The sequence below is a fragment of the Peromyscus leucopus genome, chromosome 1 (genome assembly GCF_004664715.2).
Source record: "Peromyscus leucopus breed LL Stock chromosome 1, UCI_PerLeu_2.1, whole genome shotgun sequence".
NCBI classification, from domain to species: Eukaryota; Metazoa; Chordata; class Mammalia; order Rodentia; family Cricetidae; genus Peromyscus; species Peromyscus leucopus.
In genome coordinates, this window is record NC_051063.1 from 73,915,540 (window position 1) to 73,939,479 (window position 23,940).

Below are 23,940 nucleotides of genomic sequence, written 5' to 3' on the forward strand. Positions count from 1 at the left end.
ATACTTCTTAGATCAGTGCATTAGGACCCTTCCTGCTGGCCTGCATGACTGGGCAGCAGGACCGTAAACACACCTCAGACTCTACCTTATAGCCACACATCCCCAGGGTGAGATGCGGCTCAGAGGTAGGTTGCCTGCCTAGCCTGCGTGAGGAGGCCTTCATCTTCACCACTCACAGAACTAGGCAACAGGAGGAAGTAGCAGTGAGGGGTAGTGAGGAAGAAGGATCTACGACCTGAGCACCAATAGGTGTGTGAGAAATTTCCCAGAGCTTCACTCACAGAACCCACTCCAGCTCCAGTGGTGAAGACTGGGCTCTTTTATAGCTGTGGCAAAACTATGGACTCTGGGCTGCCTCAGACAGAAGCCTCCAGCTCCGTTAAACTAAGCTAACAATTTGGGTCCTCGTTGGCACTAGCCTCAATCTTTAAGATTTATTTTTGTTTTGTGGGGATAAGTGTTTTACCAGTATGTATGTATGAGCACTACATGCATGCCTGGTAACCCACTGAAGAGAGAAAAGGGAGTCATATCCCACAGAACTAGAGTTACAGATGGTTGTGAGCCACCTGATGGCTGCTGGGAACCAAGCCAGCACGTGCTCTTAACCACTGAGCCATCTCTCCAGCTCCCAACACTAGCCTCATTACAGATACACAAAACCCAGACAAGGCTATTCGGCAGGGAGATACAGAACGTTCCATCACTACAGAAGCCAGCATTTTCAAACCTACCCTTGAGATCTAAAGAGCCTTCCTGGAAGAAAGGTTTCAGTCCCAGCTCTCAGAACAGGTTACCTACTGGGGGCCTCCATTTCTTCCCTAAGGAAACAGAGGGACACAAAGAAACTCACTGTGGGTTGAGAAGACACATGGGGCAAGGCTAGGTATGAAGGCGCTTCCGTCCTGAGATGGAAATAAATGAAAGGACTTTACATTAGAGACGTTGGCGTCAGCTGTCCCTGACACAGTGTCTTTCTTCACCTAACCACAGCACTGTGGTACAGTCACTGGACAGGTTCAGAAAGGGTGACGATAGTTCCTATGGTCACAGAACTCGAACCTGACCTAGAACTTGAACTCAGCCAATATCTAGGTCTGCGTGTGTCAGACTCTGGACCCTAGTCATACAGTCTTCTCTGGAAAGTCTAGAAGGGGTGTTGAGGTGACTAGTATTAGCAGGAAGAGTAAGCTCAGCCCAAGCATGCAGGAGGAACACCATATTAGGTGCTAAAATGGCCAGAGGCCAGTTCTAGCCCGACGCCCCAGGCTTTCCCTATTTAGAACCTCAGTTTCTTCCTATTAATATGAGGCCTGACGAGAACGCTCCCAGTCTGATCCCAGGTGGTCTATAAGATATCCGTTTCCCAAACCTTCCTCCTGAGTCCAGCCCGAGTTCAAGCCTGAATGTAGCTTCTCCTGTTGACAACAATGAGAGGCTGCAAGGAGAGCTCTGTCAGCCTGGCCAAGTGTAATCTGGGAAATGATCACCTTGTCGGGAGACCAGCTCTGGCCTTTCCAGTGGAGGCGCGGCCATCCCTGCACTGGGTTCAGGTGTCGTGTGGGCAGAGCCCACGGCAGAGGGGCTACCAAGAGGGAACCGCTCTTGGTCAAGGTAATGGTGTTCCCACCACAGCCCCAAAGGACTGAAGCCAGCCTCCGAGGAGACTGGGCACCTCATAAAGAGACTTGGCACCTTTTCAAAGGACACATTCATCTCTTAGGAAATTGGTCTCAATGATGAAACACAAAAGCTTCAGACCGTGAAGGCTACATGTTAAAGGGCTTCTGGATTCTTCTATAGCACTGTTCACAGGGGCTGCTGCAACGCCAACCCATCCTGCCCGACTTCTTTGGTTTCCTAAGTTCATTTTGACCTATGTTTGAAGTCCGTGGAGGAGCTCCATACGGGCAGAGCTAGGATGAGTGGAAGCCCACAGAGGCATCCGGCTAGAGACGGATTCAGTTCCTGTTCTTTTCTTTTCTTTCTTTCTTTCTTTTTTTTTTTTTTCGAAACAAGATTTCTCTTCTTGCGGGCCCCTGTTCCTCCAGGTGAGCTGCTGCTGCCATTTGTAAAAAGTTCCCACAGCACACCAGACTATGTCCCGAAAGCCACCCACTCCAACCAGGAAGGGTTTTTTTTTTTGTTTGTTTTTTTGTTTTGTTTTTGTTTTTACTGCCCTACCTTATAGCTATAGAAATGGAGGATTACAAAGTCAGAGATGTGAGTAGGCAGGTCTGTCTTTTGAACAGTCTATCACGTTAGAAGAACACTGCTATAAAACATAAGCCAGGAGGCTGCGCATGCGCGTGCGCTCTGCTGTCCTTGCTCTCTGCTGAGGAAACGGTGCTGGGAGATCTTTTTTCCTTTTCCTTAATTTGCACCGCTGAGGCGTCCTCTAACTTTATTCTTAAACTTGAAAACCCGGTGTCACTGTCACTGCTGGTAATTTTAGAGGGATGAAGAGAGAAGGAAGAATCAGAGACCATGTGGGAAGATGGTGTGGTGGGGAGGGGGGGAAGGGGACGCCCGGTGTGGCTTGTTAGGTCCCGCCAGGGCTTCCTAGGCAAGCAGTCAGCAGTCTCTCAGCTCTTCCCTCAACTTTTCAAGCCAGCTGCCCTTTGTGATTAGCCCCGGTCTATGCAGAGTCTAAGCATCTGGGAACACGTTTTGATTCTTTTAAAATGCACTAATAATTGAGCCATGCGTGGTGGCGCACACCTTTAATCCCGGCACACCAAAGCCAGAGACAAGTGTATCTCTGTGAGTTCAAGGCCATACTGGTCTCTACATGTCAGGTCCAGGTCAGCCAGGGCTACACAATGAGACCCTGTCTCAAACAGAAAATGCACTAATAATTGGACAAGACGCCTTCCCAACCATATTCCCATGTGGAATTGAAGACACCTCCCCCATCTTAAGTAAAAATTCAGTATCCAGGACTTACTCAGAACCTCTTGTGAAAACATTCACAATCAAAATGCCAAACTCTAGCTATTCCACTGGCATGGAATATGATCCACAATGGTGAGATCCGATCAATCAATCAATCAATCATCAACATAGTGTCTGGACTCCATATCTCAGGCTTCTGTCTGGATCAGGAATATAGAAAGTACAGAAATATTCTGCAAATGGTCTGTCGGAGCTGGCTTCTCAGAATGGGTGAAAAGATGCCAAGCCACAGGCTACCTGTGGCTTACCACCAGCAGAGCCAGTCAGATATTATAAGCTGGAAGGTAGGTAGGGTAGGTAGGTAAGTAAGTAGGTAGGTAGGTAGATAGATAGATAGATAGATAGATAGATAGATAGATAGATAGATAGCACCCACTTCTACATGAGTGTGGGAGATAAGGTTATCAGCTCACTCTTTTGTTACAGAAGGATAAAGACTTCTAAGACATTGAAGCTAGGGCTAGGGATGTAGCTTAAGAGCAGACAGAGCACTTGTCTAAGACACTGGAGATGACAGGTGCTACCATCCCAAGTCTGCAAGATTTTTGAATTCAATAGATTCCATGGGAGCAGCTCCCCCAGCCTCCTTACAAGAGAGTAGATATTTGAGTGTGATTGGATATGCAACTTGAAACACTATTTTGATGCTGGAATACAGTGAGGCACAGACACACAGACACACACACACACACACACACACACAGACACACACACACACACAGATACATAAAGCATCCCACTAAAAAACCATCTCAACACAATGTTAGCTTGTGTCAAACAAGATCTGTGGGCCATAGGTGGGGTAAGAAAGTGTTCTTTCTCAGCCCTTATGATATTTTAGGATGGTGTACTTTTTTTTTTTTTTTTTTTTTGGTTTTTCGAGACAGGGTTTCTCTGTGTAGCTTTGCGCCTTTCCTGGGACTCACTTGGTAGCCCAGGCTGGCCTCGAACTCACAGAGATCCGCCTGGCTCTGCCTCCCGAGTGCTGGGATTAAAGGCGTGCGCCACCACCGCCCGGCAGGATGGTGTACTTTAAGATGGCATGGGGCTGAGAGTATAGTAGTGAGCACTGCTGCCTTCCAAGACATTTTAGCTCGCAAAAATGTCATTTCTGGCCAATGGAAATTGGCAGATTAGAGCCTCAACTTGGGTGCATATATGGAGATCCCAGGAATCATCTCCACACTGGAGAGAGATGTTTAGTGGCTGAGCTCATCGTACTAGGGAAGCTGGTCACAAAGCCACGGGAGCCTAACCCACCAAGCACCAGGGTACACCACTGTGGCTCTTGAGTCAGCGATCTCCATCACCACTCTGGTGAAGCAGGTACATTTGCTGCCATTACCACCCTACAGACAAACCGAGGTTCTCTGGGTAACCAGTGAGGAGCAGAGAAGGGTATGAATTCATTGTTTTGACTTTGACTTTTATCACACAGCTTCTGTCAGCATCCACCCACTCTCTCCCGGAGACAGCTGCCGGTTTGGACCTTTACATGCAATACCTACTGCCCCAGTCAGCGCCTACTGCTTTGGCAAGAGTCTCTCAGGGCCACATACACTCCCTGAGTTTCACAGGTTTGCAGGAAGAAGCATCCTCCTTGTTTGTGGTAAATTGATAGGAATGAGCTTGCTAGGCAGAGAGACAGGGGTTTCTAGGGTCCTATCAGAAGGTTGCACCTTCTGGATCAAGTATGGAAACTGTTAGAATGGCATCCAAGAACATCCAAGACAGCAGTCACTGGCCCTGTGTGGCTGCTGGGTGTCGACAGGTTCAGGTCCCTCTTGAGATGTGCTGTGAGTGTACACTAAGTAAAGACTCAATATGAAAAAAAAAAAAAAACAAAGCCGGGCGGTGGTGGCGCACGCCTTTAATCCCAGCACTCGGGAGGCAGAGCCAGGTGGATCTCTGTGAGTTCGAGGCCAGCCTGGGCTACCAAGTGAGTTCCAGGAGAGGCACAAAGCTACACAGAGAAACCCTGTCTCGAAAAACCAAAAAAAGAAAAAAGAAAAAAAAAAACAAACAAGAATCCAGCACATCAGTAAGACATTGAGGTCAATTTCCCCCGTGTGTATTTAGTCTTTTTAATGTGGCTATTAGAATATTTAAGGTTACCTTTGTCGTTTGTGTCACATTCCTATTGGGCAGAGCTGGTCCGTGTCCTTCCAGAGACTCTGATTGTCCCCTAAGCCTATAGGGTCTGTTTACTCAGACGCTGTGTCCCCGAAATTCTGTTCAAGGGAGAGGAGCTAAAAGTCATCCCTCTTGGCAGCCTAGAGGGTTCTTTCCAGGGGACTTCAGCTGAAGTGGCTGGAGTAGGGCTCTCTTTGCCCCAGAGCCCCAAGCACAAAGCAGACCAGCTCTCTCCCATCCTGTTTCTTTCAAGGGCCAAAGGAAAGAGGGTTACGGAGCCACATGATCTAAAAGGATGTACTCCACACATACAAAGTCCACAAATATAATTATTTCATTTTTTATAGGTGTGAGTGTTTTGTCTGCACGTATGTATGTGTCCTGCCTGTGTGCCTGGTGACTGACAGATGCCAGAAGAGGGTGCCAGATCCCCTGTAAGTCACCATGTGAGTGCTAGGAACCAAACCTGGGTCCTCCGCAAGAGCAACAGATGCTCTTAGCCACTGATCCACCTCCCTCTAGGCCCCCCACACATGTAATTTTTAAAATTTGGGGAGCCTCATGAAAGATGCGGGGGGAAAAAAGAAGTGAAATTAATTTTGATAATATATTTGACCCCCACCCCCAAATTCTAGATATTATTATTTCACAGATAAGCAGCATGAAAGCAATTAATCATACATTTAGCACTCTCTTTTTTTTAAAAAATTCTAGATCATCAACATGTGATGTGTGCTACCTTAAACACACATACACACATACACAATTCACTGCCACATTGGACCAAGAAAGTTCAGAGCATGTAAAAGTCTCAATAGGAGGACATGACAGCTCCTGAGACCCATGGCTGTAAAGCCTGGAATCAATCATCCTATGATAACTACTAAGGCCTAGGTCTGCAAAGAATTTTGCTGAGATGGGGGAAAGCCTAAATATTTCAACAGGTGAAATTATTCTACAATTTTAAATAACAGTAACAAGTGGTGTGGATATAATTTTTCTATTTTTTTAAATTTATTTATTATGTATACAGTGTTCTGCCTGCATACCAGAAGAGGGCACCAGATTTCATTACAGATGGTTGTGAGCCACCATGTGGTTGCTGGGAATTGAACTCAGGACCTCTGGAAGAGCAGCCAGTGCTCTTAAACCATGAGCCATCTCTCCAGCCCCCTTTTCCCTTTTTTTTTTTCTGGTTTTTTGAGACAGGGTTTCTCTATGTAGCCTTGGCTGTTCTGGAACTCGCTCTGTAGACCAGGCTGGCCTGGAACTCACAGAGCTTCACCTGCCTCTGCCTCCTGAGTGCTGGGATTAAAGTCATGAGTTACCACTGCCCACCAATTGTAATTTTTTTTTAAGGTTTATTTTTGCTTTTAATTATGCATATGTATTGGGGGGGTATGAGTGTGGGTGTGTGGGTATGTATATGTGAGTGCAGATACCCTTGGAGGCCAGAAGAGGGAGTCAGAGCTCTTAGACTAGCTGGAGTTACAGGTGGTTGTGAGTCGTCCCCCCCCATCGCCCCAGGTTGTGTTCTGGGAACAGAACTCAGGTCCTGTGTAAGAGCGGTAACAAGGCTCTTGCCTATGGAGCCGCCTCTCCAGCTCTCTTTTCATTTTTCTTTCCTATACTTTGAAAATGTGGTAGAAGAAAAACCACCCCAATTTCTAATACTTATTTAGAAAACACAATTTTAAATTCTAAAGTGATTAAAACAATGAGCCATGAACTATTTATGGGAACTACTCTATGTCTGGCCCTGAGCTTCCCCAGGAAGAGGATCACATGCCTTAGGATGCTGAGAAGGAAGGTGTTGATGCTGTCTTTGGTGAGGCAGAAGAGATTTCCTGGCTACACGGAAATTTTTCCTATACCTAAAGTTGGAATGCAAGCAACACACGCCAGGGAATGCTACAGACAAATGTTCGTATAAGATCTGCTTGGACAGCCCAGGCCACATGTGCTGGCCCAGAGTCATGGGAGTTGTCCTTGTGGGGCAGCAGAGGCAGCTGGGAGCTGGGGGGAAGTGTTGAGACTCGAAAAACAGGTGACCATGCATTCTTTCAGCATGTGAAAATATGAATCAAATAATTTGCAAAACACCCACAGCTGTTGGTAGGAGGCACAGCACAGGTACTAATTTAGACTCTTAAGACATTCTCTCTCTCTCTCTCTCACGCACATGCACACACACACACACACACACATACACGCGCACAGAGACATACATGCACACACACAGCGCTTCAACAGCTAAAGGTCTAGGTATTCAGCAAAGCTTATGCCCAAAGTCATGTCCACAATGCCTCCCTATGCACTAAGGATACATTTGAACAGCAGCTTCTGCGGGCCCCGCAGGTGACACTCACTCACTTGGGGTAGAGCAAAGGGTAAGGTCTGAGTGACAAGGTTCCATTTGTCACCCACCTGCCTTACCTGGGGACCTCCGTGGAGTGTGGCTTCCACTGTGATGAGCTACTCTTGCTTCATAGATTAAAGCAGTGTTGGCCTCAAAAGGCACCAAACTAGATTAGTGGGTACCTATGCTAAGGACATAGGGGACTGGGGTGTGACATCTGGGGGCCATAGAGCTTATTTGGGGTATGTGTGTGACAGAGTTCTGCAGTTGATTATGGCCTTCATCATAGAACTCTAAGCACACTAAGACTTGCACTGTGTGTGTGTGTGTGTGTGTGTGTGTGTGTGTGTGTGTGTGTTGTGTCTATATATAGGCATGTGTATATAGACTTTAAATGAGTGAATTGTATGCTGTGTGAATTATAGCTTAGTGAAGGTGTTTTGTTTTTCAGGTACGAAAGCAAACATCTCTTTTGGCAACACGGCTGCTCTGAGTCATTGTTGGCTCTACTGAAGCACACAGAGCATAGAAATGGTTATCTGCCCCACCTCCCCACACACCCTTGAGACAGGGTCTGCAATGAAGCTCAGACCCAACTCATGATTCTCCTGCCTCAGCTTCCTAAATGTTGGGACAACAGGTGTGTCTCACCACCCCTGACTGCCTTTCATATGTAACAACTCACACACACACACACACACAAAAAAAAAAAAACCAAAAAACTGCTCTCGGCCTAGTATGGTGGTGAATGTCTACAGCCCTGGCCCGTGGGAACTGGAGGCAGAGGATTAGGAATTCAAAGACATCCTCAACTTCTTACTGAATTTGAGGCTAGCATGGGTTACTTGAGACACTCTCGAATAGACCAACACTGCTATCCTTTGTGAAATCAGCAGTGCATCTAAGGAAGGAGCCACAGGCCCCCAAAGCCTGTGTGTCACTGACCTTTCCGGTCCTCCTGAATCTCTGGCCTCTGCTGAAAAGCCTTGCGGAGCACATGTCTCAGGAACTGCAGGTAAGGTGGCTGAGCCAGGCCCTGGGCTCTTTCTGAGATGAGGAAAGAAAGTGATTGCTAGGATCAGATAGTTGGAGAGTGCTGTCTCTTCCCCAGATCCTATTTTAAAAAGCACATTTCCCAGTAAAGATTAAGTGGCCACCATCCCAGCATCCCCAGGAAGAAGAGAAGAGATCTCCAGGCAGCGATGGGCTTGGAGCTGTTTTGAATCACACAGGGCTCCTTCACCTAAACCATTCCACATTCCAAGGCAGCACTTCAGAGGACGTGACTGCCTGAAGCCTATCACCCAGTCACACGCAGCCAGCCAACGCGCCACGCTTTTCCAGTGGCTTTAGGTGAACTAAAGAACACGAGGAAAGGAACAAGACATATCAACTGAATAGCTCCCGTGCCTCCAGCCACCTCTCTCACACTTTTCAGAATCCTAGCACATCCAGAGAGGGTGCGTGGGGCCCCTTAACCCTTCAGATAGAGTAAACCCAGCCTCCTGAAAAATCACCCATCTGTTTGATTCACTTAACATCATATTGGATCTGAACCTATGAGCATTGCACCTAAGTACCTGTCAGTGTGGAGTTCTTCTGGAGCCGAGAGGTGCAGCTTCATGTTTTTGCTTCCATCAGGCTCTGGAGGAGAAGCAACACTTGTCTTCCCATCCCCTACAGGAGCAGGAAGCTGAGGCCCCAGCTGTTCCTTGGCCTGCTGGGGTCCGGCCTGGCTGTCCTTTTGAAGGGTGGCTGTGTCTTCCATCGTCTGAGCCCTGTTGGAGCATCCTGGGTCCTGACAGCTCCCAGGCAGTGCTGAGTCACCTGCCACAGCGGGAAGCATCCTTGTAGTACCTGTTTGAAGGAGGTCACCAGACAGGCATGCCCACGTCTCAGCTCTGCCTCGTGTGATGTCACCTTCTGCTGCCTCAGCGGCTCCTGCCATTTTGCTAGGCCCCACAGGAGTGTCCGCCACTTCTCCAGCCAGCGGTTTGGGGGTGTCCTGGTAACCCAGCACATTTTGCATTTCTGCAGCAGTGCTGGCAGCAGCTTTGGGGCTTCTTTCACCCCCAAGTGTGGTGGTGATCCACGGCTCACTGTCAGATTCAGGCGCAGTCGAAAGACTTCCGTGAGGAGAAGAGCCCTCCCGGGCACAGGTGGATCCTGGTAGATTGCTTGAACCCTTGGTCTGAACAAGGTCTCGGGTACCATCTCCTCTGCGTTGGCTGTTGCTGGCCAGCGTTTCTAGGTGCTCTTTTCCAGAAGGACTTCCGTCACCTTGAACAGATGCCTCTTCTGCGTGGCTCCAGGGAGTCACAGGGATCCCAGGAGCTCTTTCTGCTGGCACCCCCTGAAGAGCTGTAGAGGAAGGAAGACCCAGTGCTAATTCCTGCCTGCTTCTTCCCTGCTGTGAGTGAGTCTGAGTTCCCGGGTCAGGCTCCCTGGTGCCCTCTAGCCTCTCACTTGTCACTATCAGTGGGTCACAGGTCAGGTGCCCCTCAATGCCGGCACCTGGAAGTTTCTCCTCCAAAGCTTTCTCCTCCAGACCCTTCTCTGGTGCTGGATCCTGGGGAACCAGATGAGAAATCTCAGCCTCAACAGTCGACTCTTGCTGCTTCTCCACCTGGAGTCCAGCAGGAGGCACAGGGAGATAGGCAGCAGCCTCTCCTTGGGCCCCATCTAGAAGCTTCTCTGGGTTCAGTGATAGGCTGGGGCCCCCAGGCAGAAAATTCCTTGAGGCTCCTGCCTTTTCATCAGGTATGCTCTGGGGCCGATCGGCAACCAGGGCTCCAAGCACAGACTGCTCAAAGATCTTGGTGATGTGCTCTCTGAAGTCAGGAAGTCCCGAAATGATGCTGGTCTGCTTGGAGCTTGTATCCTCACTACCTGATGCACCAACAATCAGATCTGGGGTCAGTCCTCCTGCCCTCTCCCTGTTACCCTCTGTCTCTCCTGCTGCATCCACACTGGCAGGACATGCTTCAGCCTCAGAGGGGCTGGCATTTGCTTCTGGAGCTGCAGCCACATACATCTCTCTTGTCGTCTGCTCATCTTTGGCCAGGAAGGTCATCCTGTCCAGGTAGGGCATGAGACTCACAGGTCCCTCAATGGTTCCAGCTTGAGGGCTACTGCTACCAGCCCCCGCTGCAGAGATCTCCCCCTCTGCAGTTCCTGGTTGCAAGAGTGTGGTGAAGGAGACAGCCGATACCTTTCCAGGAGTGTTTTCATTTTCCAAAGCAGGCGGGAGCTCCTTTACGGGCCAGGGACTTTCATGAGGTGCTCTGGGGCCCTCCGAGGAAACAGCTCTCATGCTACCATCTCCTGCGTCCTTCCTGGCAGCACCACTGATATGTAGGTAGGGGGCATCAGGCCCAGTCTCTGCAGGTGGTCCAGCTGGCGGGAGCCTCTGTGAGTCCGAAACAGTGCGGTCTACCAGAATGTCCACTGTACTTCCAGGAATCCTATCCAATTCTTCAGCGGGCAGCAAGGCATCCCCACGGCTGGGCTCAAGCTGGCACGGCTCAGTCAGGGTGGAGATGTAAGCTTCTTTCCCAGATGTGAGGCACTGTTTGGTCTGAAAGGAGCCACCATGCAGAGCGGCATCTGGTCCCTGCATCCCAGAGTCTCCTTGGCCGGTATCAGCATTCACCTCCGCAGATCCATCTTTACCGTCTTGCTTCTCTGCTCTCAGGAAATTTCCAAGAGGCGCCTGGGCTTCTGCACCTAAGGTGGCCAGCTGCTCCATTTCCAGCTGTGGGGCCAACTCTTCCTGGCTTTCATCACAGGCCTCGCCCTCTAGGGCATCCCCAGTGGGTGTGACTCTGGCGCTGGTAGGCACCGGGACTGGAGAACAGTGTGCCGTATCCAGGAGAGCTATTGAGTCAGGTGGACAAGGCGGGGCCTCCACTGTGTTTCTACTTGCTGCCTCTGTCTTACCCAAGCCTTGAGGCAGGGGCAGTACATCAGCTGCCTCGGAAATGCCTGAGTCCCCACAACGTGCTTCTTCACGCTGGCTGCCTGCTCTCAAAGTACCAGCCAGCTCCTGTTGGGACTTGCTCAGCCTCTGCCCAATACAGCAACTATCCTTCCCACCCAAGTTTCCTGTAAGAGAGGTGCCTTCTGCAGGATGCAGGATCTCTGAGGACTGACTGCCACTGCCTACACCCTCTTGTTCATTTCCCCCTAGTGTGGGCAGCTTCTGTCCCAGTAGGGCTGACGGTTCCGACTCCTCTGATGGTGCCTTTCCCAGATCTGTGTCCTTGGGTGGTGAACTTGGAGTACTGCAAGGACTGCCACTGGGGGGACGTTCTGAGGCCTGTTCCTTTCCTCCACGAGTGGGCAAGCTCATACCTAGCCGAGGCTCCCCTTCTGTGGGCACTAGGATTGGAGAAGGATTTGGGTCTTGCTTCTTCAGACCTGGGCCACTTGGACAAGCCCCTTGCCCATATGTAGGTGATTGGGACTTCTCACAGAGAATAGCAAAGATGGATGCTTCTGGGTCCAGTTGGGATGGCTGGAGCTGGTTCTCAGAAGGTGGTGGGAGGCTGTCCTCTGGACAGGACAGATTTCCCTGACAATCTTGTTCCAGACTGACCATGGTGAGTCCATGGCCCATGGTTGAGTTCTTCCCACTGGGGGGAGGTGACACATCAGGTGACACTTCTTGTCCTGATTCGGCCTTCTCCAGCCCACAAGGTTGGCCCCGGTCTATCTGCAAGCCTTCTCCATCACAGCTATAGGGCCCCTGCAAGGGCGGGTGGCTCTTCTTCACTTCCAATACGTTCTCCACCTCCCCAGCTTTGGGTACCTCCTCCGCTGCCGGAGCAGACAGGAAGCCTGATTTCTCAGAGTCTAAAGCAGGAAGTGACTCTGTTGTTCCCAATCCTCCACTGCCCTGAAGCATGCTGGGACTTTTGGTTGGAGATCCTGAACTTTCGCAGATGGGTTCTTGGAGAGGGAGGTGCTCACCAGCTCCATCGGATGCTGAGGACAAGATGGGGTCCTCCTCATGGAGTTTGTGCAGTGAGGTGGATGTGTCAGTTGTATGGGATTCAACCACCACCTGCCCCACTGCCTTTGCTGACCCAGAGCGGGGCCCATCCTTGTGGCCAGCAACTGCTTGGCTAGGCGGCTGTGTTGAGTCTGAGTTGGGAACGATCCTGTTCTCTGTATCACTGTGTGGCTTTGACACCTCATCTTGGTCAGACTCCAGAGGGAGCTTTCTGTAAAAGGCTTGGGACCTCTGTTCCTCCTGGTTCCCAAACTCTGTACCATCAAGGGCTCTGGTGGCTTCTTGCTGTCCTTTAGGGTTGTCTCCAGGTGATCTGCTTTCCTCTCTGGCCATGACTCTATTTTCAGTATTCCCAGGGTCCGCGGGACCATCCGTTGGTCCCACTGACTTTCTAGAACTTTCATTGGAAACCCCATGGGAGAGAGTTGGCGGCAACAGCCCTTCTAGGGCTATATCATTTTGCCCCTGAAAGAAAGGGGCAGGGGCCCCCCGGAGGCTGCCTTCTGGCTGTTCTTCTGGTGTTCTTCCCAGATCTGGTGCTGGCTTCTGTCCCACCACCCCCGTATCTACCTGTTCTGTGGCCAGATCTGCAGAAAGCGGCATCTTAGCCTCAGAATCTGTCTCCTTGGCCGAGTTGGGTTCTTGTAAGGCAACAGAATTCCAGGCAGCTGGGTGTGCTGGGGGACCTGAAGCTGTATGTGTCTCCTCTGTTCTAGCGCATGGAGGGACCTCAGCACTCACAAGCAAGCTCCCATCCGGCTGGCTGACTGATGCCACACAGGCCACTTCCTGGGGCTCAGTTCCTGATGTCGCCGCCGCCGTCTGTGGTTGGCTCTGAACATCGCTGGTGTCTTGGGTCTCCTTCCAGGAGCCACTGTCTCCTGGTGCAGTGGCAAAACCTGGTGGGTCTGAGGACGGTTCTGCCTGTGGCGGATGTATTTCCACTTTCTGCCGACAGCTTTCCTGGGAGGCAGTATTTGTTCCAGCTCCAGGGTTAGCCCCCGAGTTGCTTTTAGAGGGATGGCAGCCTCCAAGAAATTCCAAGTTCTTGGCTGAAGACGTAGGTAGCACCTCCACTCCAACTCCATCTCCATCAGATGAGCTCAGGACTAGATCTTGTGGGACCATGGTCTCAAGTTTGCGGGGGGACTCCTCTAGGACATCTGAGCCCTCCATCCCCAGTCGGGTGGCAGCAGGGGCCTTAGTGGCAGACTCCGGGGGCGAGCAGTCATCTACATCCTCTTTCTCTTGGGTCGCAAAACCACCAGGCCTGTCGCCCTCTCCACACAGCAGCTCTGTCCTTGGCTCCCGGGGAGGCACTAGAGAAAGTCCTGGCAATCGACCCGTGCAACTGGAGGATGAGTTCTGTCCCCCTTCCTTCATCTCTTTGTCTTCTTCAGCACTGGGGGCTGTGGCAATCATTGTATGCTTTGTGGAGCCACCCCCTTCAGGCACAAACGCTGCTAAGGCACCCCCTTGGATACTGGCGGAGGCTCCCCTTTTAGGGTGATGGGTACCATCCTCAGGTGCTGCCTCTGAGTTTGCCAAGCAACCTTCTGAGGGACACTCAGTGAAGGGCATGGAGGCCGAGGGCCACGCCTGTTCCCAGGGCAGTGATGAGCTGGGCAGTGGAGGACCTTCGGGCTCCCTGGATTCCTGGGGGTGCTTCCCTGGCTCAGTCGCCTCTGGGGACTCAGTACATGGGTCCAGGCTGGCAGCACTCTCAGAAGCAGAGCAGGATCCTCCTAACCCAGCGCTGCCAACAATGAAAACATGGGTTGTTTCACGGATTCTCACAGACGCCAAAGACAGGGCCACATACGGGCAGAATGACCCCAACCTGACCCCCACAAAAGGCTACCAAGGGGCCTCCACTAAAAACATACTGACATCCATGCATGGGGATCCACAAGGAGCCCCGCCCCCCCCCCAGCTCCCTCCTCCCATAATCATTGTACATGCCCTTGCATCTTCAAAAAAACCAATGCAGGAAGTCTCAGACATTCAGGTGTGGGGCTTACCATGCGGTCAGTAGTGAGCAGGGAATATGGAAGCTCATTGAAAATAATAAAAAGTATATGAAACCCAGAGGAGTGTGTGTGTGTGTGTGTGTGTGTGTGTGTGTGTGTGTGTGTGTGTGTGTTGATCCAGAATCTTTTGGCTGTTTTTCTGCTGTATATACCAGGAGGAGTCTCCTGTCTTTGCTTCCCTTTTTTTGGGGGGGGTGGGGGGTTGTTCGAGACAGGGTTTCTCTGTGTAACATCTAGCTGTCCTGGAACTCCCTCTGTAGACCAGGCTGGCCTCGAACTCACAGAGATTTGCCTGCCTCTGACTCACGGGTGCTGGGATTAAAGGCGTGCGCCACCACCACCCGGCTCCCATCTTCCTTTTTTTGCATGGACTCACAGATGCTTGTACTACGTGTCTGGCTTTTGTGGGGTTCCGACTCAGGTCCTTATGCTCACTCAGCCAGTACTTTTATCTGCTCAACCATCTCTCCAGCTCCAGTGCCTCGTTTTTCTGAGACAGAATGAGCTCACAGGCCTGAGCTCACTAAACAGCCATCGAGCCCCAGCATATGTCTCTCTCTGGGTCCCCATTAGTCAGATTCTAAGCATACACTATAATCCTGCCATTTTTAAAATGCAGATTCTGGGGATTTAACTCAGGCCCTCATTCTTGACAGGCAAACATGTTCCTCGGCTTCCCAGGGAGCCTTTTAATAAATAAACAAATAAATAAATAAATAAATAAATAAATATAAATGTAGAGTGGGGTAGGGTGAACAAGTTCTGGGTAATTACAGGATGGTCCCAAGCATTCCTGGGACCATTTTGTAGTTGGGGGAAAGGCCTAAGTTAGGAAAACTGTGATTTTGAAATTAAGGGCTATTCTTTTTTGTTTGCTTGGTTTTTGAGATCAGGTCTCAATATGTAGCCCTGGCCGTCCCGGAACTCACTCTGTAGACCAGGCTGGCCTTGAACTCAGAGATCTGCCTGCATCTGCCTTCTGAGTGTTGAGATTAAAGGCATGTGTCACCATGGCCTTGAATATTTTCTTGAATATAGTTGATTCTTCAATTTACAAGAAGAATCCCCAAGTCACTTGTGATTTAAATGGAATTTCTCCACTGACCAGCCTAGATAGTTTCATCTCCCTCTTTGTCCTAACTTGAATATGCTTACCCAGGCAGTGTGTGAGGAAAAAGTTTACCATGGCACACTCAGAGAACTGGGGGGCCTTGGCTCAGAATTAGGGCACTGGCATATCTTACCACCCTCCAGTTATTGTAACACAGGTCGCCGCGTGCTACATTTGAACATGGTGCTCAGTTCTCTATTGTTCTCAGTGCATTTTTGTTTTATTTTATTTTTATGGTTTTGAGACAGGGTGTCATGTAGTCCAGCTGGATTCGAACTCACTACCTTAAGGCTGACCTTACATTTCTGATCCTCCTGCCTCCACCTCCCAAACGCTGGGATTTCAGGTATGTACCACCACACCTAGCTGCATTTTAATTTTGAAAGCGATGTAGACGGACACAAAATTGGGAAAACATTGCTTCTGTGCTTGTGACTTGCAGTGGTTTAGTCAGCTCCTTTCTGGTTTCCTACTGTTTCTTAGGATGTGGTTTTTGTTACTTATATAGCTGTCATTCTATTACTTGCTATAATTATATATTTTCTGGTATCAAGAGAAGTTACTCAAGTCAAGGTTAGCAGAAATAGTTTTTCTAGAGCTTAACATTTTTATTTTAGTATTTTATTTTTATTTTTAAATTATGTAAATGTAAGCCGGGCGTTGGTGGCGCACGCCTTTAATCCCAGCACTCGGGAGGCAGAGCCAGGCGGATCTCTGTGAGTTCGAGGCCAGCCTGGGCTACCAAGGAAGCTCAAGGAAAGGCGCAAAGCTACACAGAGAAACCCTGTCTCAAAAAACCAAAAAAAAAAAAAAAATTATGTAAATGTGTGGACGGGTGGGTATGTGTATGTGCACAGTGCTCACGGAGGCCAGAAGAGGTTGCTGGATGTTCTGAAGCTGGGGTTGCAGGTGGTTGTGAGTCACCTGTCATGGGTGTAGGGAACCCAGGTCCTCTGCAAGAGCTGTAGCCACACTTAATTGCTGAGCCATCTCTCCAGCTCCATCTAGGACTTTAAAAAGTCATTTCCTTTAAAGCTATTTTAAGGGGAAAAATGCTTATTGAACCTTTGATAACTGTTACATACATGTGTCCATAGACCCATGGTATCAGAGGACCGTTTCTATTCTCCACGCCCACTGAAACATTTCCCATACTAGCCAATGCACATGCTTTCCTACGTGTAGGATGCATAGGATGGAAAGGCGGAGGGTACTGGAGCGAGGTGGTAAGATCAAGCTGGGGGATGGCTCAGTGGGGAGCGTGTTTGCTAAGCAAGGGTGAGGCCCCAAGTTTAGATCCCCAGCACCCATACCCCAGCACTGGAAAGGGGGTGAGAACCACATGGATCTCAGGGGCTCACTGGCCAGTCAGTCTAACCAAAACAGTGGTTCCAAGTCCAATGAGAGATTTGGTTCCCCAAAAATATGGTGGGCCCTATCCTGTCTCTAGGCACATCACTGTCTGGAAGAAAGCCAGGAAGACATGTTTTGTAATGATTTGGAGTGTTAATTTTGTTTTTATTGTGTCTGATAAGATAGATACAGTTATCTAATTGTTCTTCAATTATATTATTTTAATAAAGTAAATTAAACATTAAGAACTAAAGTGGAAAGCAACAGAAGACTCTCAATGCCAACCTCTACTCTCCACACTCACACAGGTGAGCACACCCACACATACATGTGCACACGCACAACATAACACACTATCCACCAACTCCCTCAACTTATAAATATGTGCTCCAGACTGATCCGTATGTCTCCCCAAATCTGCGTTGATGTCCTAGGCTCCAGGGTAACTATTTGGAGATGCGGAGGACAAGTTCAATGAGATCATGGGGTGGGCGCCTAATCCAGGAGGACTGGTGTCCTTATGTGGAGAGACAGAGGCAGCAGGGGTGCACACGCACAGAGGAGGGCCACATGAGGACGCAGTGAGAAGATGGATCTGCAAGTTAGGAGAGAGGCCTCACCAGAAACCAGCCCCACAGCACCTTCTCTGGACTTTCGGCAGCCAGCACTGTGAGAAAAATACATCTGTTGTTTAAGCTGGCGGTCTGTAGTAGTCTATCATGGCAGGCCAAGTAGACAAAAAAACAAGCCTATGGGTGCCTGTTGTATGGCACCTCTTGTATGGGCACCTCTTGTATGGGCATCTCTTTTATGGGCATCTCTTGTATGGGCACCTATTGTCCTTTCTTTTCAGTGTTTTTGAGCTGAGGTTTCAGTCTTTTCAAAATAACAAGTTGAAACAGGAATGGATGAATGGTGTCAGTGCTTGGCATAGATTATCTCATTAAACCCAGTAAGCAGTAGACGCAATGGGTGTTACCGCTGCTGTTTGCAGATGAGAACATAGAACGGGAAGGCTGACTTGGATCTTGGTTGGACATCTTCCTACTCTCTCGGCACACTGCCTGAAAGAACAAAACCTTCCAAGGAGAGAGGAGGCTCTGTACTCCACCCATTGCAGCCTCTTGGCCAAGCCAGTCACCTCTGCATGGGACATGAAGTAAAGCCTTCAAGGAGGGATGTGCATCCCATTGCCATGGCAGCCATCTTTGCCTAAGTGCCAATTCCTGCACATAGGAGGAGGGATGGGTGGGTACCTGAGGATCCAAGAGATGGCTTTTAAAGTTTCAAGCGACTCAGCATTTTCTCACCCAAAAGCAACGCTGGCAATGGCAGAGTAGAGAAAAATGAGGGTGAGAGATACACATCACTCCAGTGTCCATGTGGTCACTCAGATGGCAATGGAGACAACTGACCCAGCCCTGGCAGACATGTGCAAAACTGCCTAGAGTTTGAGTAGAGCATGTGGACTTGGCCTTCTGGAAAGTACCCAGCAGGGAGCCAGAACTGTGACGATACATCAGCTGGATGGGCTGTTCCCATCACTGCTGTGACCCCACCTGGAGGCTCTTCCTTTTAACAAGGACTTTACATTTCAGTTTGCTCCATCCATGAACGGAGTCAAACAGTTTACAGAGGATGAGATCAATAGTGTTCCTGAGTATGTTGGCTGGCTTGAGAACTGCAGGAGCAGCCCCTTCAAGTCCCCTCTGTCCCACTGGAAATGACAAAATGACACAAAGCAAGCTATTTCCAGGGCTGCCTTCCGAGAGGAACTGCCAGCGAAGGGGAAGTCCATGGCTTCCCTTCAGGCTGATTGAAATCGTTACCATCTGAGATGGGCTGGAAATGCACCATTTTGGCACCCTGTAAACTTACTCATTCTTATCAGAGAGCAACCAGGAACGAATCTTCCCATCTTCTGCTGAGTGTGGGACACACAGCAGCTCCTTCTGAATAAGAGACTGGAGGTTGGTCTGTTTAGCAGAAGGCCAGAACCGGGGATCTCTTTGATTACCCATCAGAAGCAATTCTTACAGGCAGATTAAAGCCACTGGTCCGAAGCAGATTTGCCTGAGGGCAGGAGAAATTCTGAGAACTATCTGCTGAGGGCTCTACATTAATTAAGCTGACATAAGTCCTTTTATGCTTTAAGACTGAGTAGAAATGTGCAGGACAAGGCTGTGCTCACAATCAGTTAGGGCAGCAAGCATCCTTAGTGGGAGCCTTTCAGCTCTGGGAGTAAGGTCTAAAAGGACAAAGGACCACAGCTTCTTTCCAGGGCAGACTCTTTCTACAGCACCCTAAAGGAGCTCCCTAGCTAAGGGTGCTGTAGGGATAGTCATCAATTTGCTAAGCAAGTATTGGGGAGCACAGAAAAGGTGCTCCCTACTACCTTGGTACAAACCAACGTATCAGTGTAGGCTCCTAAATGCACAGGTCTGAAGACACACAGCAATGCTTATCTACAGGGAGGCTAACTGGAGAACGTAAATATGGCTGCTGCACCCCTGGCCATTAAGACCAACAAACTACAAAGCAAAACAGCAATGGGGGTGAGTTGCCCTGTACCGAGCGTTGACTTGGGTCAAGCCCATGCTAAGCACTCCAAGTTACAATTTCATTTAACCCACAAAGCAGTGTAGAAGAGGGGATGTCCCTCGTGGAAAATTATTCCTAGAAAGGGTTTATCCCAGAAGGAGGGGATGAACTGTGGATGCAAAGCAAGATCAAGGCCCAGGCAGTGCCTGGCTCCAGAGCTGTTTTCTTTTCATGCTGTCTACCCCAGCCTCTCACCTGGACAGGTGCAGCTCTCTTTCTCCCATGCACCCTAGCCTTCTCTCCCCCCCCCCACTGCATTGCCTTTTTTTAAAAAACTCCAGGCAGCAAGCAGAGTAATAATGGCTTAGAAATGTCATCTGTGTGGGTTTTTCTGACATCTGTGGCCTAGCCTTTGTCTCCTGTTCCAACCTGTGCAGGTCTCCTTGGAACCTGGAGTCTTTCTGCCTCTCCCTAGAAATCTCAGTGAAGTCCCTCTGGCCTTGGCTCCCAAATTACAGCTCTTTTCACAGGGTCACCTAGTAGTAGGCACAGTGGTTATCCATGGGATTGATGGCAATTTCCCTCCCTGGAAGCTGGATCCTTGCCTACTTTCAACACTATACTCATAATGTCTGGCATAAGGCAATACTCAGTAGATAATACTGTGAAATGGGTGAACATCTGAGTGGATGGATGGATGGATGGATGGATGGATGGATGGATGGATGGATGGATAGATAGATGTAGATGATGGGTAGATAAATAGATGGACAGATAGATGGATGTAGATGATGAGTAGATGGACAGATAGATGGATGGACAGATGGATAGACATACAGATGGATAAATGGGTGGATTGATGGATGAGTGGATAAATGGGAAGACGGATGAATAGGTAGACATATGGACAGACAGATGAATAGATAAAAGTGAACTTGAATCAAGGATTTAGTAATGTTCTCAAATCAGCGTTTCACTTGAAGATTAAGGAAGTGCTTTTTTCCCCTAGACACAGCATTTCTATAACCTATGCCTCTATGCCTCTTGTTTTACAGATGGGGAAGCTGAGGTCCACAAAGGCAAAACATTTCTTTAAATGCTTCTTGGAAAACTCGTGGTGAGGCAGAATGCCTGAGCCCCAGCCCCTGTGTTCCCTGTCAGGTTCCATCAGTTAAAGGTGTAGAGCAAGTAACTTACTGCCCGCTAGCTACACAGCACGGTTGTCTGTGAATGGCTTCTATTCATAGATTTGAATTCAAAAGAGTAAAAGATGTCCCCACATAATGTCATCACCACTACTCATGGCATTCCAATGCTCATTCTGGAAAAGAAAAGCCAGAAGTGGAGCAAGGGAGTTAGAACAGGCCTGGGGGTTGCCAACCCTGATTCTTGTCCAGGGACTGGGCGCCATAGTGAGGTGGGCATGAGGGATGTTGCCCAGGTCCCCACATCCCTGCATTGGTTATCTAACAGGAGACCATCCCTTATCAGTTCTTTCTTACAAGAAAGTTTCACTATGTAGCTCAGGTTGGCCTCGAACTTACATTCCTTCTGCTTAGTCTCCCTAGTTCTTGGATCATGGCTGAGTACCACCATTTATATCAAAGCGAACTTTTATATCATTTCAAGATCAAGGTGTCATGGAGCTCATCCATTGTCTATCAAGGTGTCGTTGAACTCATCTAGCTTAGTGCAGAGGAGGGAAAGAAAAAAAAGAAAATTTAAAAACTACAACTTAACCAAGTTTTTTAGCAACTCTCCCATGGGCACCTAGAAGATAGAAGAGTGACCTAGTTTTGTGACTCGGGCTAGTACTTTCAGAGGCTGAATTGTCACACACAAGAGCTACCCACTGCTGGGACCATCTCATGTCTGTCACATCTCTCACATATTGTCCTTCACGTGTATCTAGATCCAGATTTTTAATGATTGAATCAAGAAATAAAATGAGCTACCTCATGGTTATGAGTCTTGGCCTTTGGCAAGTCCACAGCATCCAGTTTTATTCATATTGAAGAAAAATCCTTAGAGGTCTGATAAACCCCAATCAAGGAATATGGCAGAATGTTCATCCAAATATGAACATGTCAGCCATTCAAAGTTAAACCTCGCCAGTCATTCATGGAAAAATGTGTTTTGCTTATAGAATTGTATTTGTTTTATCTTGTTACCACAAGGGTAGAAATTGTGGTAAGGGCATTGTTGCTCCATGCCTTTTGATAGGACTTTCAGGGTGTATTGAAATAATTTTTATGCTGCAGGAAATGCTGTACAGAATAGGGATGTAACAGAAGCATCTCTCAGTGACTGAAAATCTTGGGTGTGTGCATATGTATGTGTGTACATGGCTACAAATGAGGACATACATGTGCATACAGGTTTGTGTGAAGGCTAGAGGTAACCACAAGTATTTTCTTCAGGTGCCATTGATGTTGTTTTGGCTTGGGGTTTGCTTTGGCTTTCTTGGAGAGGGTTGTTTGTTTGTGTGTTTGCTGCTTTGAGATGGGCTCTCTCCCTGACCTGGAACTCACCAAGCACGCTGGGCTGTCTGGCTAGTGAGTCCCAGAGATTCTCTTGTCTTGGCACTGGAATTAAAAGTGTGTGCCACCCCCCAGTCCCCTACCCCCACCCCCTAGCTTTTTCCAGTGTGTATTCTGGATAGAACATAGGTCTTCATGCTCGCATGGTAAATAATTTGCCAACTCTGCTCTCTCCCCAGCCCTGCAGTTCTTTTCGTTTGCCCATTTTTATAGTGCTAGGGGATCAAACCCAGGCAAGTGGTCTTCCCGTTGAGCACTCAGAGAATTTGATACATTCTCTGAATGAGATGCCACTTGTGTGTACTTGCTTATTGAGCTCAAGATGTGACTAGGGGATTCTTTTTAGAATAAACCTCAGTGCCCGTCTATTTTATTTGTCCCCTTGTAAGTCACTGACCTATGACCCATGTGGTGGGAGAGTGGGAGGCCAGGAGTGCACATTACTGAGATCCAAGCTGCTTTGATATCAAAGCCATAAAGACATCCCAGGCTCCTCCCAGCACTGGCACAGCTGTGGGGCTGATCTTGGAAAGATTAACTGCTGTCAGGGTTGGCATCTGAGACCATAAACAGGCCCAGGGGACTGCACACGCCTGTGATACAAGGAGCTTTTAGAGAGAAAAGAGAGACCATTTTTGCCCACCAAATCCACCCCCTCCCTTTTTTCCCCCTAGAAGGACCTCCTCACTCTTTCCAGAACAAATGCCAAGTGTTTTTCTGCATCTCTAGATAAAAAACAAGTTTCTTTCTTTCTTAGAAACCGGATAGGCTGTTTCAATGTTTTCAGAGTGCCTGAGCTTCCAAATGTCATAGCAAGAATTACTAATTAGAGAAGAGTTCTCAGTCACAGGAATGACTGCTAAAGATGAGAAGAGGAGAGCTGGCAATCCCTGCAGATAAGGAAAAACTGTCCTGCTGTCCCCAGCCGAGGGCTGGAGAAGGTGACATGGAGGCTAGGGGTGAATGAAGACTGACATTCTCTCTTCCTTGAGGAGGTGAGTGGTGGAGAAGGTGGAGGTAAGTGTCTAGGGAGACCATGACAGCTAGAATCCCTAGGCCAGAGTGAATACTACAGAGAAGAAGGCAGGCTGAATAGAGAGAAAGTTCTAGAAAAAGGAGAGGTCCCGACTGTCATGTGCCCATACAGAGATCATCTGAGATGAGATACATGCCAGCTGAATGACTGAGGAACGAACCTCAGAGTCACACAGAGCTGGGAATGGCTCTGGTTCCCACCAGTCAGGGTGGAGAATGTTCATAGCTCACAGAGCATCTGTCAGGGGACCAAGAAGGGCTCGGTCTCTATGGTGGGAAATTATCCCGCACATAAACATGGCAGTGGCCCCATCTTCCAAAGCAAGATTTGAAAAGATTGAGCTGTTCCAAATAACTGTCCCATAGCAAAGTTCAAGAATATTTATAGAAATATAAAAATATCTACTACCCCAAAGCTCAAAGCTCACAATGTCTGGCATGCAAAGAAGCCAAAAGAAACAGATGAGCCACGGAAGAAAAGAAAATGCAATTTGTCAAAACCATCCCAGAGTTCATAGAAGGTACCACAGGGCCAGGGGCACAACCAGGAGATGAGTGCCTGCTTGGAATGCACATGGCTTGGGATCAATCCTCAGCTGCACAGAAATAAGATCATTATATTTGATATGTCCACTGGGTTAGAGGAAAGTCTGCGCCTCTCAAACACAGAAATGAAAGGCATTAAAAAAAGATCCAAGTCTGATTTTCAGAGGCGAACGGCAGCGGGAAGTGAAGTACACACCGGTTGAGGTTGAGGATGGTAGATTCGACACGAAAAAGATAAAGGCCAGTGAACTTGAAGATGCTGCAATAGAAATGTCCAAACAGAGGACAGAGACTAAGGGAGAAGCATGGAATCATTAGTGAAC

General features: G+C 48.7%; 1 protein-coding gene across 13 annotated transcripts in view; it reads right to left on the bottom strand.

Moving 5' to 3' along the window:
* Positions 1 to 23,940, bottom strand: part of Tacc2 (transforming acidic coiled-coil containing protein 2) — a 211,561-nt gene that overhangs the window by 130,773 nt on the left and 56,848 nt on the right. For all 13 annotated transcript variants that reach the window (XM_037209913.1, XM_037209926.1, XM_037209943.1 and 10 more), the window contains 2 exons: positions 9,028 to 14,217; positions 8,393 to 8,494 (listed from right to left, as the gene is read on the bottom strand). In XM_037209913.1, the coding sequence (XP_037065808.1) occupies positions 8,393 to 8,494; positions 9,028 to 14,217 (5,292 nt within the window). The remainder of the gene's footprint in view (positions 1 to 8,392; positions 8,495 to 9,027; positions 14,218 to 23,940) is intronic.